General features: G+C 44.3%; 1 protein-coding gene across 3 annotated transcripts in view; it reads right to left on the minus strand.

The window, feature by feature from the left end:
• LOC118394565 (chloride channel protein 2-like) overlaps positions 1-15,640 on the minus strand; it is a 240,282-nt gene that overhangs the window by 71,111 nt on the left and 153,531 nt on the right. For all 3 annotated transcript variants that reach the window (XM_052517322.1, XM_052517280.1, XM_052517300.1), the window contains exons 11-16: positions 15,363-15,447; positions 13,291-13,446; positions 6,331-6,400; positions 6,090-6,200; positions 5,064-5,277; positions 74-207 (exon numbers count right to left, since the gene is read on the minus strand). In XM_052517322.1, the coding sequence (XP_052373282.1) occupies positions 74-207; positions 5,064-5,277; positions 6,090-6,200; positions 6,331-6,400; positions 13,291-13,446; positions 15,363-15,447 (770 nt within the window). The remainder of the gene's footprint in view (positions 1-73; positions 208-5,063; positions 5,278-6,089; positions 6,201-6,330; positions 6,401-13,290; positions 13,447-15,362; positions 15,448-15,640) is intronic.

A 15,640-nucleotide genomic window follows, 5' to 3' on the forward strand; every position in this document is an offset into this window, starting at 1 on the left:
CTTTAATTTGACTGAAAATGTTCTGTGGTGTCTGTAATGCGTGTGTGTTTGTGGGCGTGTGCGTGTGTCTCACCACTGGACTCGAGCAGGGCTAGGGTCTTAAGGTGTCCAGTCAGCAGTACATCATGCAGGTCTCTGTAGCAGCAGTTGAGGGTGATGTACATCACATTCCTGATCATGATGTCCTCCACACGAATATTATACTTCCTGAAGGACGATAGGAGAGAAATGTTGTGCTGATATTTTTAATGACTTGGCCAAAGCTTTTAATACGGTCGACCATTCCATTGTTGTTGCCCGGCTAAGGAGTATTGGTGTCTCTGTGGGGTCTTTGACCTGGGTTACTAACCACCTCCCTCAAAGAGTGCAGTGTATAAAGTCAGAACATCTGCTGTCTCCCAGGGAGTACCCCAAAGCTCGATCCTAGGCCCCACGCTCTTCTCAATTTACATCAACAACATAGCTCAGGCAGTAGGAAGCTCTCATTCATTTACAGTGCCTTTGGAAACTATTCAGACCTCAGACTTTTTCCAAATGTTACGTTACAGCCTTATTTTAAAATTGATTAAATAGTTTCCCCCCATCATCAATCTACACACAACACCCCATAAGGACACGTCAAAATCAGGTTTAGACATTTTTGCTAATTTATTTAAAATAAAAAATCACATTTACATTAGGTATTCTGAACCTTTACTCAGTCTTATTGGGTAGGATGCTACAAGATTGGCGCATCTGTATTTCTCCAATTCTTCCCTGCAGATCCTCTCTAGTTCTGTCAGGTTGGATGGGGAGCATTGCTGCACAGCTATTTTCAGGTCTCGCCAGAGATGTTCGATCAGGTTCAAGTCTGGGCTCTGGCTGGGCCACTCAGGGACATTCAGAGACTTGTCCCGAAGCAACTCCTGCATTGTCTTGGCTGTGTGCTTAGGGTCATTGTCCTGTTGGAATGTGAACCATTGTCCCAGTCTGAGGCCTTGAGTGTTCTGGAGTAGGTTTTCATCAAGGATCTCCCTGTACTTTGCTCCTTTCATATTTCCTCGATCCTGACTAGTCTCCTAGTCCCTGCCTCTGAAAATCATCCCCACAGCATGATGCTACCACCACCATGATTCACCGTAGGGATAGTTTCCTCCAGACGTGACGCTTGGCATTCAGGCCAAAGATCAGACCAGAGAATTTTGTTTCTCATGGTTTGAGAGTCCTTTAGGTGCCAGACTGACCATTGGGTTCCTGGTCACCTTCCTGACCAAGGCCCTTCTCCCAGGAGATCAGCTATAACAGTCTTGGTGGTTCTAAACTTCTTCCATTTAAGAATGATGTATTGTTCTTGGGAACCTTCAATGCTGCAGAGATTTTTTGGTACCCTTTTCCCAGATCTGCACGATGGACAATTTTTTTCGACCTCATGGCTGGGTTTTTACTCTGACATGCACTGTCAACTGTGGGACCTTATATAGACAGGTGTGTGCCTTTCCAAATCATGTCCAATCAATTGAATTTACCACAGGTGGACTCTAATCAAGTTGTAGAAACATCAAGGATGATCAATGGAAACAGGAAGGACTTGAGCTCAGTTTCGAGTCTCATAGCAATGGGTCTGAATACTTATGTAAATACGTTTTTGAATCCATTTTAGAATAAGGCTGTAACATAAAAAAAATGTGAAAGAAGTCAAGGGGTCTGAATAGTGGTTATGCAGATGTTACAGTCTAATACTCAGCTGGGGCCTCCCTGGATTTTGTGTTAAATGCTCTACAACAAAGATTTCTTAGTGTCCAACAAGTTCTCTGCCCTTACACCTCCAAAACGAAGGTCATGTGGTTTGGTAAGAAGAATACCCCTCTCCCTACCGGTGTGATTACTACCTCTGAGGGTTTAGAGCTTGAGGCAGTAACTTCACACCAGTACTCATACTCATACCTCATACTCATACCAGTGTCAATTCCTTTGGAACTACATCCTAGTCAGTCCTGGACTTATAGCTACAGAGGTGAGGTTGCATCCATTATAGTCGTACTGTATAGGAAGGAGGTGACTGAGTGAGAGAGAAGGTCCTGCCTCAGCATATTTGTGGTTCTACCCCGGCCAAACTGTACCCTAGACAGGTTTCCTTCCTTCCTTCCTTCCTTCCTTCCTTCCTTCCTTCCTTCCTTCCTTCCTTCCTTCCTTCCTTCCTTCCTTCCTTCCTTCCTTCCTTCCTTCCTTCCTTCCAGACAGGCTGAGCGTGCCAACCTCCAACACGACAGCAGCACTAGTTTCCGCTGCAACACAGATGCAGGCCAACCAACACAGACGCAGGCCAACCCTCTATAAGATCTAAAATCCCTGTTTCTGTACACAAATACAATAACCTCTACTGTAGCTTTAAACCAGGAGTTGGAAACAGGCGTCCAACGGACTTAAACGATCCCACAAGTTATTTTTTTGAGCCCCCCAAAACTATTAGCACAAAAATAAAGATTTTTGAAGGATTTTCATTTTTGGTAAAAAAAAATAAAAACTTATAAGGAATTCAGTAAAAAATGTGTTTCATTTAGGAATTCTGTTTACCAAGTATTCCCACGCATGCAAACAATTCATATGTGATCAAGGTATGAAATTAATAAAATACAATCTCTTTTTGGACTTAGTTGTGGTCAATTTCTAGTCTCTCTCTCTCATATATTTATGTAGCTGGAAATTAAATCCCACTCTGGAGATGGATTTGTCAAAAGGGGATTCATGCCCCAACATGAAGCTTTGCTTTTCTTAATGTGTGTGTTTCCCAAGCATTACACAAGCATTCCTATGGCTGTTTGTGGGGGAGATGGGTACCAGAATTAATAGGAACACAAACAGCTTGGGGGCCACAGTTCCTGCACTCTTTCATCCTACTCCCTGCCTCAAATGTACTTTGTGCTCGAGACAGAGAGAAGCCTTATGCATCATTACACCCATTTTCTGCTCTTTAGCCCTCCACCAGCTACAGCACACACACATTTTTACCATCGTTTTATAAAATCACAGAACGGTTTTAGATTTGTAAAAACACCTCTCTCCCAGATAGATTTTTCCAGTGTTCAGACAAATGCCCGTTTCCACTGGCACTTAAAAGTAGGGCCAAATTTGAGTTGGTTCGAATGTAATTCTGAAATTCAAGCTGGGTCTGGGGAAACCCGGGCCGGCTCAGACCATTTTAACAACTGGTCACTTTGTTTTCTATTCTTTTAAAATCGATTAAAATTTGGGCTGGTGAAGCCGTTACTATGCAACCACCAGCTAGCTCCTCTGGGCTTGTTGCTGTTAGCTAGCACATGGATAAGCAGTATTGCAGTAGTCAGATATGAGAAGAATTACCACCATAGCGGGATCCTTCAGTCATTTTTGCACTACACAAACTTATGAGAACAGTCAGCCCTCGAATGTTTGCTACCAAACGTTAGCTAGCAAATCAATCAAATTGATGTATAAAGCCCTTTTTACATCAGCAGGTGTCACAAAGTGCATATACAGCCAAAAACCCCAGAGTTGAAATAAGCTAGTTAGCTAGCAGCAATTTTAGCTAGCCACATCATAACCAACCAAACCAGATGACAGGTTTGATATCTAGCTAGCTAATAGTAAATGCCATGGCAAGCAAGGTAGGAATTAAGCTAGCTAGCTAGCCTGTATGCTAGCAATGACGCTAACCGTTTAGCTAGCTGGCTAATGTTAGCAAGCCAAAAATCTTTACTAAATACATGGCTCTGTCTGATTGGCAGGAGTATGGGGTAACTTTAGTTACAGCATGGTGAGGGTAGCTAGTTGGCAATATTAGCGAAGCCAGCTGCATGGTTACCAAGCAACATTTCTGGAGGCAGTGGAAACCCAATTCAAGCAAGCCCACCAAGGACAGCCCAACTTGGATTGACTTCAAATGGAAACGAGCCTTAAGAGGTGTGGTCATTAGAGTGTGGGTGGCTAGCCATTAGTTAACAGAACAGATACATTGCTTCAGTACTACAGGTTATAATGAATGTCAGCCGCACTCTAACAGGCTATTAATGATAAATAGACAGGAGAGGTGACAGGTCATTCTCAGAACTTTGAGAATACTGGTCTACGCAGACGTGTTTGTGTCAACTGCTGTCAGCGTGTACACTTCTGCACATTGTGTAACTACACGTTGTAACTCTGTGTAATATACATTTAAATGAGAAATTATGTAACAGCACAACTAAAAAAAATACAACCTACACTTAGCTCACATGATGTCTAATGACGCAAACACACACACACACAGTCCTGATACGCTCCACCCCCATTGATGAAATCAAAGCTTAGTGGGTGGTGTGAAGGGGAGCAAGAGGGAAGAGAGAGAGATAAAGAGAGAGGGCACATAAGAACCAACCCATCAAGAGGTACCAACCCAACTTGTCCCTTCACTAGTCCCTTCAGTAGTCCCAAACACAGCAAGAAGGACCACTAGTCACCTCACTAGTCCCCAACCCAGCAAGAGGCACCACTAGTCCCCTCACTAGTCCCCAACCCAGCAAGAGGAAACACTAGTCCCTAACCCAGCAAGAGAAACCAGTAGTCCCCTCACTAGTCCCTAAGTCAGCAAGAGAAACCACTAGTCCCCTCACTAGTCTCCAACCCAGCAAGAGGACCCACTAGCCCCCTCACTAGTCCCCAACCCAGCAAGAGGACCCACTAGCCCCCTCACTAGTCCCCAACCCAGCAAGAGGACCCACTAGCCCCCTCACTAGTCACCAACCCAGCAAGAGAAACCACTAGTCCCCTCACTAGTCTCCAACCCAGCAAGAGAAACCACTAGTCCCCTCACTAGTCTCCAACCCAGCAAGAGAAACCACTAGTCCCCTCACTAGTCACCAACCCAGCAAGAGAAACCACTAGTCCCCTCACTAGTCTCCAACCCAGCAAGAGGACCCACTAGCCCAGTCACTAGTCCCCAACCCAGCAAGAGGACCCAAGAGAGATTTAAAGAGAATGAGAAAAATACAGAAAGAAAGGGGTATAAATAGAAGTAAAAATAAAGAGCGAAGAAAGAGGGGGATAGATAGAAGTGTAGTCCTACATACTCGTGGTGTCCCCAGCCCAGTTCAGGGAGGTACGGTAGTTTCTTGATCCTGATGATGGAGTCATATAGCGAGGGCTGGAGGGACTGGGCCACGGCGTTGGCCAGTATCACCGCTATCATCACCGGCAGGATGTGGCTGATCTGACCCGTCAGCTCAAACACAATGACCGCCGTCGATACCGTGTGGGTCACCGCTCCAGACAGGGCCGCCGCACCTGGGAGGAGAGGGGAGAGGAAGAGAGGAGGAGAAGAGTAGAGGATGGAATGGGGGAGAGGAAGAGAGGAGGAGAAGAGTAGAGGATGGAATGGGTACAGATGAAGGTAGAGGTTACTGTCCATTGACATGATTAAAGTAGTAAAAGCAATAGTGTAGTCATACTTCTCTTCAACTCTATACTGAGCCTTCATCAATAATACTGGAGCAACAAAGTGAGGAGGGAGATGGGGGAGGGATGGGAAGGGAGAGAGGGAGGATGGTGAGATGACAGTACCTCACAAAGATAAAAAAAATTAAAAAAGTAAAATATTTTTAAACTTGTTCAATATTTTTTAACCGTTATTGAATAAAGAAAAATAAATGAATGGAATGAATGAGAGAAAGAAGGAGGAGTGGAGAGAGTGAGAGGGAAGGTTGAGTATTCTTAACTTCATTAGGATGGAGGTAGGAAGGAGAGCGAGAGAAATAAGGTAAATCTAGACATGCTGAGATAAAAGAAGGCTCATCAGAGAGTGAGAGAAAGAGAAAGCTGAGTTAAAGGTGAGTGAACATCAGCACCCATTAGACACAAAACACAGATGACATCAACCCCAACACTGAACAACAGCCAACAACCATGCTAACAGTAATATCCCTCATAGCAACAGCATTAAGAGACATCTTGCCAAAGGGGACAGACATGTTTTTGTCTGACAAAAAATGGCTTCATATTACCACTGTGTCTAGCAGCGCCTTATTGAATCTGGCTTTTTATGTCCTAATAGTTACAATAAGGGTGTCTAGTTGTGTCTAGTTTCTACAGTAACACACCCACGACGGCATACCCTCCTGGCACTATGGGGTAGATGGTGCCATCAGAGTGGATGCCATCAGGGAACCAGGCGGCCATGCTCTCCCCGACCAGACGGCCAAACGCTGCCCCTAGAACACACGCATACACATTGTTAATGAGGGAGTAACATATTTTTACACAGACACTCACAAGACTGAATAGCATATCCACAGGGTTAACATTATTGTTGAAACACACACATTCGCACACACCTCTTACCAATGACGAAGACAGGCATGAAGGCTCCACAGGGCACAGGGATGGTGGTAGCCAGAGCAGACATCCAGAACTGAGACAGATACACAGGCAGAGTCAGAGGGAAAAGTGTGGCATTTCAGTTAGCCAACAGGACAATCTTCTATTTAACTCAGCTGCTCTGACTTCTGATCAGTACTGCCTTTTATTCTGTACTATGACAGAAAATACTCCATTGTGATAGCCAGTTCACGTCTGGGAAGAGATGAGCCTAACACAGATCCCCATCGGGGTGAGATTGAACGGTCACACACTGACTTAATTTGATGGGTAATGAGCAGAGCAAGCTGATTGGAGGATGCAGCCGCCGCCGATGATGAAAGAGATGGGTAATTAGAGGATAATGTTACCGGTGCTAGGCGTGGGCCAAATACCGTATAATATGGAAAAAGCCACGGCATAGTTTTTCTTATAAGTTTTTCAATAAATGTGAATATTTGTAGCTACTTGTGTGATACGTTGGGAGATAAAGCAGATTGGGTTCTTCATTTCACATGTCGCATTATGAAGCTTATCATAGCTCTCCAGAACATTTGAGCCAGTCACGTTTGTTTGTAAATAGCACAAAGGGAGAAAGCGGTAGTGTTCTATATGTATCAGAGAGTCTCTGTCGTGTGGCACACATGCGGTGATGAAGTTACCCTTGTATTTGCCTGTCTTTGCAATTAGTATGTTAGTTTTCGGTCGTTAGCATTTTGCTAATAGCGTCACTGTGATTTTGATATTACTTGTGCTAATTATGTTAGCATTCTGGTAATAGATGCCCAACGGGCTTTTTGTGTGTTTTTAGCATCCCATTGTGTGCTATGCCGGTAATACCGTAAATACCGGTATGGCACAGGAACGGTATGACTGTATGAAAATCTGGATACTGACCAAGCCTAGTCACCAGTGACTCACACACACACTATACAAATACACTGCATGTCAAACTAGCAACACACACACACACACACACACCTTTCCAATAGCCACAAACCCACACATGCAAACACCCCTACAAAACTTTCACACAAGCCGAAGAGAGCTTTAAATAGACCTCTTAATTACACTAATCTCCCTCTCTCCTTCTCCATTTCCCCCGTCCCATCTTTCCTTCTTTATTTCTCTCCCTCTATCTCTAGTTAGCAGTAACTAAGCCCAGCTGCCAGTGTGATCTAATGGATCTTTGTCAGTAACTCTACACCCTACGCTGCTTTCACACCTATCACACACACACACACACACTGGGGATTACTGCGTCACTCACACACACCTGTGAATGCTACTGGGGATTACTGCGTCATACAAACACCTGTGAATGTCATTGGGGATTACTGCGTCACACGCGTATATGTATCATGGCACAAATACACACGCCAGGAGTCATTGATCGAAAATGGAGCATGGCAGAGAAGAATGTGAGTGGCGGGCTGCCATTTTACATGACATGCATGACACACACACGTAATAGCCTGACCTAATTACTATTATGATGTTAATTATATACAGTACCAGTCAAAAGTTGACACACCTACTCATTTAAGAGTTTTTCTTTACTTTGCCTATTTTCTACATTGTAGAATAATAGTGAAGACAACACTCCTAGGGGCCAGGGACTTTTTAATGTAGGCAAACTTAAATCTGTTTTACCTCATTTCTACCAGCATGACTCGTGTTCAACCAGAGGAAAAGAATACTCTAGAATACCTTTACTCCACTCATAGATGCATACACAGCTCTCCATTGCCCTTCATTTGGCAAATCTGACCATAATTATATCCTCCTGATTCCTGCTTACAAGCAAAAACTAAAGCTGGAAGTACTCTCCCTCACCCTCCATTTGGCAAATCTGACCATAGTTCCCCATACTGATTCCTGCTTACGAGCAAAAACTAAAGCAGGAAGTAGAATTTACTCACTCAATACGGAAAAGGTAATAAGACGCGGATGCTACGCTACAGGACTGTTTTGCTAGCCCAGACTGGAAAATGTTCTGTGATTCATCCAATTGCATTGAGGAGATAACCAACTCAGTCAAGGGCATCATCAATAAGTGCATCGATGACGTTGTCCCCACAGTGACTGTACATACATATCCCAACCAGAAGCCGTGGATTACAGGCAACATCCGCACCGAGCTAATCTAGATGATTATAAAAAATCTCGTTATGACCTCAGACGAACCATCAAACAGGCAAAGATTCAATACAGGACTAAGATCGAATCCTACTACACTGGCTCTGACGCTCAACGGATGTGGAAGGTTTTTCAAAATATTACATACTACAAAGGGAAACCCAGCCGCGAGCTGCCCAGTGGCGCAATCCTACCAGACAGGCTAAATGCCTTTTATGCTCGCTTCGAGGCAAGCAACACTGAAGCATGCATGAGAGCACCAGCTGTTCCAGACTAATGTGTGATTACGCTCTCCGTAGCCGATGCGAAAAAAACCTGATCACCGACAACGATGAGACAGCCTATAGGGAGGTCAGAGACCTGGCAGTGTTGTGCCTAACCCTCAACGTAACCCTCAACGTGAGCAAGACAAAGGAGCTGATCATGGACTAAAGGAAAAAGAGGACCGAACACACCCCCATTCACATTGACGGTGCTGTAGTGGAGCGGGTTGAGAGTTAAGGACCTTGGTGTCCACATCACCAACAAACTACCATGTTCCAAACACACCAAGACAGTCGTGAAGAGGGAAAGACAACGCCTATTCCCCCTTAGGAGACTGAAAATATTTGGCATGGATCCCCAGATCCTCAAAAAGTTTCACAGCTGCTCCAGAGAGCATCCTGACCGGTAGCATTACCTCATTGTATGGCAACTGCTCAGCATCCGACAATAAGGCACTATAGAGGGTAGTGCATACAGCCCAGTACATCCCTGCAGTCAAGCTTCCTGCCATCCAGGAGCTATATACTAGGCGGTGTCAGAGGAAGGCCCAAAAAATAGTGTGGTGGAAAACTACAAACTATTCTGTGTTTCTCTGGTGATACAGACCTTCCTTGTCTGTTCTAGTCATAAGACTGGATGAAACCACAGTATGTGACATCCTGTTAATAAGTATCTACAGGATCCCAATGGAAACATGCTGAGGAGAACAGAGAATAGCATGATTAGCAGTATCATGATCTAATCATTCAGACTATACCCGGCGTCAGCAGATAGTTATGAAACTAGTGATTATCATCTCTTTGCACCATGTACCCACCCATTGTTTCCACACATCTGCTAACGGTGCAATAGATAAGGAGGTTGTACTTTTCAATAAAAGCTGAGACCCAACTTTGCTCGTGGGGCTCTTAGCTCTGCACCTTTGAGTGATTGTTAACACCTGTTGTATTCGACACATGTGACAAACACAATTTGATTTGAATTACCATGCACCATGATGGAAAATGTTCTGATCAACAGTTGGCAAGAACGCCAATGTAACTTCTCTAAAAGGTGCTCCACGAAAACACCTGGTCTGGCTAGGCACACCTTAAGAAGGGAGAGGGGTTTAAGGAATCTGGAAACTCATAACATTGGCTTAAGGTTATTACAGAGGTATGAACGGTGTGTGTGTGTGTGTGTAGAGAATGGTAGAGCAAAAAAAAATAAAAAAAATAAAGAGTGTTTGTGAGTGTATATTTGTGTTACTTCTATAAGACACACACACAGCATTACAAAGCAGACAGTCCACAGATGACCTACCTGTAAGTCAATCTACTTATTCAGTTTAAGGTTACAGGGTTCCCTAGAAATGAATAATCTTACCTAACAGTAACAACTCTTCCAACACCATCCTTTTTCACCTCCCTCCCACCCTCCTCCTAGCCCCCCGTTCCTCTATTGGCCACCCCCCGTTCCTCTATAGCCCCCCGTTCCTCTATAGGCCCCCCCGTTCCTCTATAGGCCCCCCATCCCGCCCCCCCCCCATCCCCGTTCCTCTCTAGCCCCCCGTCCCCGTCCCTCTCTAGCCCCCCGTTCCTCTATAGCCCTCCCGTTCCTCTATAGCCCCCCCCCGTTCCTCTCTCTCTAATGAGAAGAGAGGAGACCTGGCTTGGTTTCTGTCGACTGCCGTGTTTGATATAACATTATTATTTGGACGTGGTAAGCTCTACTTCTCTAGTAATTAGTCCCCTCTGTCTTACAGGAACACACGCGGGTGCACACACACACACACAGGTGAGACGCAAATAATGTTGGCAGCGTGTAATGACATCACTTCCCCTTCAGTGGCAGCAGGCAGGGCAGCTATTCCCATGGTGACTGGCAGTGGTGACGTTGACTTCCTGCCCAGTGACAGTCACCCTGGGTTCTTTCCTTCCGGTCACGGAGTTGCCTAAGCAATGCTCTTGCTGACTCACGCAGGTATGAGCAGACATACGGCTTCATTATTACTGTATCGTCATGGCCTCCGAGCACTGTAGAATATCACCTACTATACCTCAGAAACGACTTTCAGACCAGGGGAACCTTGGGATGCTGCAAGAGTGGACTTCAACTACCAAACACGCGCAATCACACACACGCAAACACACAACGTTATCCCAAGTCACAGAATCCCTGAATACTGACCTTCTGTGCCAGAACCAATAACCTTTACAGAATTACCGTAGAAGGTGGTCATAAAATAGCTGAGGCAATCACTGCAAAACAACAGAAACATCTACACCATCAACATCCTACTGTAACATCCTTCCTGTAACATTCTACCGCATAGCATCTATAGTCATCTCCTATTCCTCCTTCATACGTCACTATTCCTAGTTTCTTTTGACTCTTGCTTCCTCCAGGTCTCCAACGCTGTTCTCCTCTGTCACTTATCTTGCTCTCTTTCTCAGGCAAATGCACAGACACACAGTAAAAGTAAAAGCCACACAGGGCCACAGGTAAAAAGTTTAATCTCCTGTAAAAGCCAGATTGAGGTTTCTATGGTAATGGAGCGGATTATAATGTTTTATAGGGAGGCAGAGCTGGAGAACACACTTCTTCCTGAGGGCTCACACCTGCTCCAGCATTCCCATACCGTATGTGAACAAGACGTCAGCTGAACCGTCATTGACAGTTCATTTTATCCCACAGAGAGGGGTGGGAGTGCTAGATGTGAGAGGGGGAGATAAAGGAGGTGAAAAACAGGACTGAAGAGAAAAGAAAGGGAAAGAGGAAGAGAGCCGAGGGAGTAGAGGAGATGGACGGAAAAAATAAATAGGGGAATCAGAGGGAAACAGATGTAGCAGAATAAAAAAAAGAGGAGGAAATGACTGACAGAAAGAGAGAAGGAGAAAGAGGAGGGAGAGGGATGGGGAGGAAAGCGGGGTCAAGGGGAAAAGTTCTGACGCAGTAGCAGGGACATTTATACTCTATTTAATGTGTCAGTCATCAGAAGGGTGTGTGTGTGTCAGAACCAGAGGACAGTCTATCACCTTGCCCCCCAGGGGCCTCCAAGGGCCCTACTCCTATTCCCACTCCAATTACTGGGCTGCCACCACCGTCCAACAGAGGGCTGGAGTAGAACTATAGGAGTCAAAACATTGTCTTAATGCAGTGTGCTAGCTAAAAACGGTCAGTCTGCTATAGGGAATATCATATAGAGGAGAAAATCTATCCATTGAACTGTCTAATAAAAGCTTGGGCCATTTGCATAGCGTGGGAGAAACTACAATTCTGAGCTCTTTAAATTACACAATGAAATTAGACATCATCCCAGCAGACGCTTTGTGTGTGCCCGAGTTAGTGTGTGTGCGTGCGCGTGTGTGCGTCTAAGTTCTGTAAAACAGCAACTATGTGAAGTTGACTACATATGCATGTAAGGCCAAAAATACTCCCTCTATTGAGGACAGTGGGCACACACACAAAGTTTGTGACAACGTCAAAAAATAGAGCAGAAATACTGTCCCATATACAGTAGCGGTCCACACACACACACAGAAAGTTAGAATGACCGAGTTACACCCTTGGGAGTGACGTTGAAGGAAGGGGGGGGGCAGAACCGTCAGAGGGGGACAGTAAAGGTGTCTGATATCAGGATGAGAAAGAAGAGGATGGAGAGGAGAAGATGGACACACCATCAATGAGAGACAGGACGAGGGACAGGGGTGAAGTGGAGAGAGAGAAAGACAATTGGTTCGAGTGGAGTAGATTAATATAAAGTAGAGTAGATTGGTCTCACTGTTCCACAAAGTATAATGACGTTTTCTTTTCTGATTTTGGGAGAGAGACAAAAGGCAAAAAAAGAGAGAGCTAGGATGAGCAAGAAACCAAAGGAGAGAAGGAGAGTGTATAGAGTATTTCTCTTCTATTACAGCAAGATCATCACACTCAATATCTAACGCTTATATAACTTTACTGCTCTAGCACTCCCCGCAGTCCCTCTCCACACCCACACACTTTTGTCTCTCTCCATCCCTCTGTGGTTCCTCGCTATCCAGGGGCTTTAACTGCATTACACACTTGGTTTACTCGACACACAGCCTATTTCCTCTCTCTCTCTCACATACACACGACGCAGCGAGCAAACAAGATTTACAACAGCAGTTCTGCGGTTCTCTTTTTAAAAGGGGACATTTCATTTGAGATGCTAGATGGAACAACCTGGATAAACAAAGGTTACATAAAAACCTAATCAAATCCCAACAAGGTAATAACATGCTGCTTCATCTGCCCTCAATACACTGGGCTGGGTTTCAATACGCCACAAGCCTAGCCCTCATACAACACTGGGCTGGGACTCAATACTCCACAACAGCCTCTACTCCTTCCATTAAAATTACTAGACAGGATCCTGTCATAATACCTTCACCTGTCATGTCAGTGGGAAGGACGTTACTTCAGACTATTGAGGCACACCACATGTAGTAGGGAGGAAGAACAGTAACAGGGAATTAAAAAATAACTGGTGATTATAAAGAAGAGGAGAGATGAGAACAAAGTGGATGATGATGTGCCTACCTTCATGACGATGAAGAGAACGAGGGTAACAAAGACGTTGACCTGGGGGTGATTCCAGGCCTGGGAGTTGCCGATGTAGTCAAACCCTTCGGCTATGCCCTGCTTGGCCCATGTCCGGTTATCTAGCAACGTCACCAGAGACTCCTTCTGGGTAAGCTGCATGGGGGAAACAGGAAGTGACATTACAGTGCATTCGGAAAGTATTCAGACCCCTTCACTTTTTCAACATTTTGGAATGTTACAGCCCTATTCTAAAATGAATCAAATTTTCTGACCCTCAACCTACACACAATATCCCATAATGATTTTTTTTGGGGGGGGGTTTAGAACATTTTGCAAATGTATCACAATATCACATACAGTTGAAGTCAGAAGTTACATACACCTTGGCCAAATACACTTAAACTAAGTTTCACAATTCCTGACATTTAATCCTAGTAAAAATTCTCGCTTAGGTCAGTTAGGATCACCAATTTGTTATAAGAATGTGAAATGTCAGAATAATATTAGAGAACTATTTATTTAATCACATTCCCAGTGGGTCAGAAGTTTACATACACTCAATTAGTATTCGGTAGCATTGCCTTTAAATTGTTTAACTTGCGTCAAACGTTTTGGGTAGCCTTCCACATGCTTCCCACAATAAGTTGGGTGAAAAAGTTGGGTCAAAGTCACCTAATAATCCCCAGTTTACAATTGGCTCATTCATCCCCCTCATCTCCCCTGTAACTATTCCCCAGGTCGTTGCTGTACGTTCACCTCTAGGAGACAGAATGAGTCTCCTTCCTGAGGTATGACGGCTGCGTAGTCCCATGGTGTTTATACTTGTTTATACTTGGGTACTATTGTTTGTACATGAACGTGGTACCTTCAGGTGTTTGGAAATTGCTTCCAAGGATGAACCAGACTTGTGGAGGTCTACAATTTTTTTCTGAGGTCTTGTCTTATTTATTTTGATTTACCAATGATGTCAAGCAAAGAGGCACTGAGTTTGAAGGTAGGCCTTGAAATACATCCACAGGTACACCTCCAATTTACTCAATGATGTCAATTAGCCTATCAGAAGCTTTTAAAGCCAGAACATAATTTTCTGATATTTCCCAAGCTGTTTAAAGGCACAGTCAACTTAGTGTATGTAAACGTCTGACCCACTGGAATTGTGATACAGTGAATTATAAGTGAAATAATCTGTCAATAAACAATTGTTGGAAAAATGACTTGTGTCATGCACAAAGTAGATGTCCTAACTGACTTCCCAAAACTATAGTTTGTTAACAAGAAACTTGTGGAGTGGTTGAAAAACAAGTTTTAATGACTTCAACCTTATTGTATGTAACCTCCCGAATTCAAAAGTAAGTATTCAGACCATTTACTCAGTACTTTGTTGAAGCACCTTTGGAAACGATTACAGCCTTGGGTATGACGCTACAAGCTTAGCACACCTGTTACTTGGTTGAGAATGCCAAGAGTGTGCAAAGCTGTCATCAAGGCAAAGGTTGGCTACTTTGAAGAATCTCAAATGTAACATATATTTTCATTTGTTAAACACTGTTTTTCATACTACGTGATTCCATAAGTGTTATTTCATAGTTTTGATGTCTTCACTATTATTCTACAATGAAGAAAGTCAAAATAAAGAAAAACCCTTGAATGAGTAGATGTCTTGAAACTATATATATATATATCCCACATTGGTCCCAAGCTCCTACCCAAAGCAATGAAGCAGATATGAAAGATATGATTGGATAGGTATAAGCAACACAGCAATAATTATTCCTTTCAGAGGGCAAGGAGAAGCTATTACATTAGTGCTATCCCAATCTACATGAAGTGCCATGGGGTAGGTGCTAGGGGGTGATTTTGGAATCAACAACTTATTGTGGCAGAAATACACCAAGAGTCTGACTCACCCTCTCATTACAGAGAGAAATAGGGTTGGAGATGGAGGAAAGGAATAATGAAATGGCGTTAGAGAGACTGGGGCTCGCTCTCATGACTCTCCTCTCCCTCTGATTTTCCTGTGAGATTATAACCAGACCCCACCGGCCATGGTGTGGCTTAGAGGAACTAACCTTGCCTGCCATGAACTGTCCGAAGCCAGGGGGAAAGGTTAGCGTAGACACCAGCAGAGTGACCAGGGCTGGGTACAGCAGACGCCTGAGAGAAGAGGAGAGAGAAAAGAGGGAGGGTGAGAGGGGAGTAGGAGAGAGGGAGGGAGGGTGAGAAGAGAAAAGAGGGAGGGTGAGAGGAAGAGAGTAGGAGGAAGGGAAGGTGGGTGGGTGGGTGGGAGAGGGTGAGGGGAGAGTAGAATAGCAGGGAGGGGGAGGGTGAGAGAAGAGAAAAATGGGAG

This window comes from Oncorhynchus keta, chromosome 1, assembly GCF_023373465.1.
Source record: "Oncorhynchus keta strain PuntledgeMale-10-30-2019 chromosome 1, Oket_V2, whole genome shotgun sequence".
Taxonomy (NCBI): Eukaryota; Metazoa; Chordata; class Actinopteri; order Salmoniformes; family Salmonidae; genus Oncorhynchus; species Oncorhynchus keta.